The 5,597-nt window shown below is 57.1% G+C and overlaps 1 protein-coding gene across 1 annotated transcript; it reads left to right on the forward strand.

The window, feature by feature from the left end:
- Positions 1–367: 367 nt before the first annotated feature.
- FZD10 (frizzled class receptor 10) lies at positions 368–2,683 on the forward strand. Its single transcript, XM_041729143.1, has one exon. The coding sequence runs from the start codon at positions 770–772 to the stop codon at positions 2,513–2,515; it is 1,746 nt and encodes a 581-aa protein (XP_041585077.1). The 5' UTR covers positions 368–769; the 3' UTR covers positions 2,516–2,683.
- The last annotated feature ends 2,914 nt before the right edge of the window (positions 2,684–5,597 follow it).

Here is a 5,597-nt window from a genome sequence, read left to right on the forward strand (position 1 = left end):
ACGGAGGATGCGTCTGGCCCCCCGCCGCGGACCACCCGCCCGCGCCCCCGGCCCGTCCGGGAACTTCAGGGATGCGCGCCCTTGGGTGTCCCGGGCGGGGGCGCGGGGAGGCGCGCGGGGAGGCGCGCGGGGAGGGCGCGCGGGGAGGCGCGCGGGGAGGCGCGCGGGGAGGGGCGCGGGGAGGCGCTCGGGGAGGGGCGCGGGGAGGGGCGCGGGGTCCCACCCGCGGGCCGGGCCGGCTTTCTCATGCAAAGCGGCGGCGGCGGCGGGGGCGGGGCGCGCTCCCGGGGCGGGGCCTGTGGCCGCCCGGCTGCGCTCCCCCCTCGCCTTCTGCGCGTCTTCCCTGCCCGGGACGCGCGGCGCCGAGCAGCTGCGGCCCGGCCCGGCGAGGCCGGCGCGGAGGGAGGAGCGGCCGCCCGCCTCTGGCCTCGGTGCGCCCGCCCGCCGGCCTCCGGGACGCGCCACCTGGGCGCTCGCGGAAGAGCCCAAAGTTTGCCGCGGCCGGGAGTCGCCGCCCGCCGGGAGCCCGGCCCCGTAGCGCCTCCCGGTATTGTTGGCCAACTTTGCTCCCCGCCTCCCCGCGGACCCCGCCTCGGCGGAGGCCCGGGGCGCGCAGCGCTGCGCTCCGGCCGGCGGGGCGGGCATGGGCATGGGCGGGGGCCGGAGCGGGAGCCGGAGCGGGGAGCCGGGGCCCGTGGCCCGAGCGGGGCAGCGCGGGCGCTGAGCGGAGCGGACCTCCGCGCCCGGCCGGGGCACCTCCGACGCCAGCATGCCGCGCCCGGGCCCCCGCCTGTGGCTGGTCCTGCAGGTGATGGGTTCGTGCGCCGCCATCAGTTCCATGGACATGGAGCGCCCGGGCGACGGCAAGTGCCAACCCATTGAGATCCCGATGTGCAAGGACATTGGCTACAACATGACCCGCATGCCCAACCTGATGGGCCACGAGAACCAGCGCGAGGCCGCCATCCAGCTGCACGAGTTCGCGCCGCTGGTGGAGTACGGCTGCCACGGCCACCTCCGCTTCTTCCTGTGCTCGCTGTACGCGCCCATGTGCACCGAGCAAGTCTCCACCCCCATCCCTGCCTGCCGGGTCATGTGCGAGCAGGCCCGGCTCAAGTGCTCCCCGATCATGGAGCAGTTCAACTTCAAGTGGCCCGACTCGCTGGACTGCAGCAAGCTCCCCAACAAGAACGACCCCAACTACCTGTGCATGGAGGCGCCCAACAATGGCTCGGACGAGCCCTCCCGGGGCTCGGGCCTGTTCCCGCCGCTCTTCCGGCCGCAGCGGCCGCACAGCGCGCAGGAGCACCCGCTCCGGGACGCGGGCCAGGGGCGCACCGGCTGCGACAACCCGGGCAAGTTCCACCACGTGGGGAAGAGCGCGGCGTGCGCCCCGCTCTGCACGCCCGGGGTGGACGTGTACTGGAGCCGCGGCGACAAGCGCTTCGCGGTGGTCTGGCTGGCCGTCTGGGCGGTGCTCTGCTTCTTCTCCAGCGCCTTCACCGTGCTCACCTTCCTCATCGACCCGGCCCGCTTCAGGTACCCGGAGCGCCCCATCATCTTCCTCTCCATGTGCTACTGCGTCTACTCCGTGGGCTACATCATCCGCCTCTTCGCTGGCGCCGAGAGCATCGCCTGCGACCGGGACAGCGGACAGCTCTATGTCATCCAGGAGGGGCTGGAGAGCACGGGCTGCACCCTCGTCTTCCTGGTGCTCTACTACTTCGGCATGGCCAGCTCGCTGTGGTGGGTGATTCTCACACTCACCTGGTTCCTGGCTGCGGGCAAGAAGTGGGGCCATGAGGCCATCGAGGCCAATAGCAGCTACTTCCACCTGGCAGCCTGGGCCATCCCGGCCGTGAAGACCATCCTGATCCTGGTGATGCGCAGGGTGGCTGGGGACGAGCTCACTGGCGTGTGCTACGTGGGCAGCATGGACGTGAACGCCCTCACCGGCTTCGTGCTCATCCCGCTGGCCTGCTACCTCGTCATCGGCACTTCCTTCATCCTGTCTGGCTTCGTGGCCCTCTTCCACATCCGGAGGGTGATGAAGACCGGTGGGGAGAACACGGACAAACTGGAGAAGCTCATGGTGAGAATCGGGGTCTTCTCGGTGCTTTACACCGTGCCGGCCACCTGTGTGATCGCCTGTTACTTTTACGAACGCCTCAACATGGAGTACTGGAAGATCCTAGCCACGCAGCACAAGTGCAAAATGAACAACCAGACCAAAAGTCTGGACTGTGTGATGGCTGCGTCCATCCCAGCGGTGGAGATCTTCATGGTGAAGATCTTCATGCTGCTGGTGGTGGGCATCACCAGCGGCATGTGGATCTGGACATCGAAGACCCTGCAGTCCTGGCAGAATGTTTGCAGCCGCAGGTTCAAGAGAAAGAGCAGGAGGAAACCTGCCAGCGTGATCACCAATAGTGGGATTTACAAAAAAGCCCAGCATCCCCCAAAAACCCACCTCGGAAAATATGAGATCCCTGCACAGCCTCCCACGTGTGTGTGAACTGGCTTCTGGGGGAGGCCGGCGTGGAAAACCTTCCCAGACAGGATACAATGGCAATCAGAGCCAAAACGTGGTGCTTTTCCTGGTTGGTTGTTTTTTTGTTTTTGTTTTGTTTTGTTTTGTTTTGTTTTTTTAATAAAAGTAAAAGAAAAAAGTTTTTACTCTTAAATTCAGGATACTGTGGTACGCTCAAAGTGAAAATGTGCTTACAGGGTTTTTTGTTTTGTTTTGTTTTGTTTTCGGAAGGAGAGCTCCTCAATTAAGTAGCCTCTCGTGTAACTAATTTGTGGTAAAGTAGTTGGTTCAGCCCCCAGAAGAAAACTTTTGTTTAGAAGCTTCCATAAATACATAGCTGTGTGTTTGAGTTGGCTTTGCTACCCATTTACAAGTCAGAGGAGAGATGGCTTCTTTGTACATTGAAGAACTTTTGCTGGGAGCATTGAGAGAGGGAGGGGGGGTAGAGAGAGAAAGAGAGAGGCGAAGTGGGTCTCCGGCAGGAGCCATCCTAGGGACCCACCCCCAGGAAGGCTGTGTGTGGGACAGCAGCTTCTGTGCAGACAGGAAGAAAGGGGAACCCTGACAATTTAGCACACTCCAGTGGATTTGGAGTCACTTAAAATAGACTCCAGCCTCTAGCCTTCACAAATGGTCTTTCTCCAAGACAGAAACTTCCACCAAACCTAACATTTGCAAATGCAAACAATGTGCAATACATTTCTTCCCTCTTTCCTTTAAAATGAAAAGAGAAACAAGTATTTTGCTATACATAAAGACAACAAAAGAAATCCCAACAAAAGCACGGAGAGGCCCAGCCCTCAGAAACCCTCTAGTGTTACATTTTGTGGCTTTTTAATGGAAACCAAGCCAATGTTATACACGTTTGGACTGATTTGTGGAAAGGAGGTGGGGGGGGGGGGAGGGAAGAAAGATCATTCAAAAGTATCCAAAGGGCTTATTGACTCTTTCTATTGTTAAACAAATGGTTTCCATGAATAGCTCAAGAAGCACTAGACAAGTCTACATTATTCTCCCCACCATCCCAGGGAAGAGTGGTCCTGCCTGTGTATATTTGTAATATATGATATTTTTCATGCTCCACTATTTTATTAAAAATAAAATATGTTCTTTAGTTTGCTGCTGGTGCCTTGTACATTGTGAGGTTTTCCTTCCCTGAGTGTGGAGAGAGCAGAGCAAACTTTATCCCCCTGCTAGCTTTGCAAGCAAATCCCGAGTGTGCATCTCTATCTGGAGATTACTGGCTATCCATATGAAATGGCAGATGGGCGGATTCCAGAGTTAGCAGGATAATTTAGTTTCGAGTTTCTATGGAATGACATGGAGAGCTGGACACTGTTTGCCGTGACTCTTGGTGGCTGGATGTGAGGGCCTGGCGGCTGTAGACATACCTCATCAGGGAATGCCTGGGCTACTCAGTGTGGGTAAATCCTGGAGAACCTGGATCAGCTTTGGGTGAGATCTCCCGGGAATGGGGCCAGCGAAGCCAGAGAATTCAATCAGAGTAGCGTTCGGTGGGCCTGCTGGGATCAGATTGTACCTAGACAGGTTTCTGTGCATCCGCTCCGAGTGTGCTGGCTCTGTGGCAAGTCGAGGACAGGTTTACAAAGCAGAATATAGACCTGGACAGGATAAAACATCTGCTAAGGATGGCGAGTCTGTGAACTTAATTCATCTCCTGTTTTTACTTGGGGAGCCCTGGAGCTGTAGAGACCCAAATTGGGCCCCAGTTCAGGGTCAGAGGCTCAGCAAAATTCAGGTCCGGACACGAAGGATTGCAAGGCACAGTCCAGACCTACAGTCGTGGGAAATCAGCAGGATCAACCAGGCTCTCCGCAGGGTTGTGCTGTCAGGCTCGCAGCTGAACGAACGGCCCTTAAGAATTTTGAAAATGTACTAAGCACTTGATGGACAGAAGCCTGTGGTCAGGGCAGCCTCTTTCCTGACGAGGGTATTTAGGAGGTAAGCCTGGTGACCGTGAGACCACTCTCACGTGACACCAGAGCTGAGCAAAAGGATGGGTGGGTCTGTGGGGGCCACCTCAACTGGTCTGTGTATGGCTTTAGCCTGCCCGAGCAAAGTCCCTAGGTGGTTTGGGATCAAGGTCAAGAAACACCAGCTAAATAAGGCAAGGAGGGATCCCTGGGTGGCGCAGCGGTTTGGCGCCTGCCTTTGGCCCAGGGCGCGATCCTGGAGACCCGGGATCGAATCCCACGTCGGGCTCCCGGTGCATGGAGCCTGCTTCTCCCTCTGCCTGTGTCTCTGCCTCTCTCTCTCTCTCTCTCTCTCTGTGACTATCATAAATAAATAAAAAAAATAAATAAATAAATAAATAAAATAAATAAGGCAAGGTAATTTAAGATAAAATCCAGAATAGCCTTCAGTGCACTAAAAAGGGTGGAAATGGTTTAAGAAATGCCCATAAATAAGAACCTATCTGTTGATTGTTCCCACTCGGCCCCCCTAAGACCATCGGGGGATATTGATATATGGATGTAGGTATGCTTGTAATGCTCTTTTTGGGTGACTCAGGAAAAAGAAAACTTACATGCTTGGAGCAGAACTTTGAAAAATCTAGAAGGATAGCAGGACCTGCTCCTGTGTGCATGCATCAGAGCTCCACTCTGATGCCCAAGCTCTCAATTGTGAGCTCACTGGGCTAATCAGCCACCTAGCACGCACCCGTGTGCAGGCATGTGGGCTGCAGACCGCAGGATCCGGAAGACCTAAGTGGGACGGCACACAGAAGCACCTCTGCTGTTCCTTGTCTAGAATGTGTTTCCGTGTGGGACGCACACGCCCCCCCCCCAAAGCTACAGGGAGCCTGTTCACAAATGTCCAGGGATTTTACCATATGGTCGGGGCAGGTGCATGGGGCCTCGCCTCTGCCACTGATAATACCCGTAGCAGCAGAAGGGCGCTTTCTCTAGGAGCCACAACCTGACCCGTGATTGCAGACAGATGATTTGTGAATTTTAGGAGAAGTATCAAAGCTCGGAGAAATCTGCAAACACCTCTGCTAACTCAGGACTTCCACAGGATTTATGGATTGCCTTCATAGGGAGAT

Source organism: Vulpes lagopus, chromosome 14, assembly GCF_018345385.1.
Source record: "Vulpes lagopus strain Blue_001 chromosome 14, ASM1834538v1, whole genome shotgun sequence".
In the NCBI taxonomy this organism is placed as follows: domain Eukaryota; kingdom Metazoa; phylum Chordata; class Mammalia; order Carnivora; family Canidae; genus Vulpes; species Vulpes lagopus.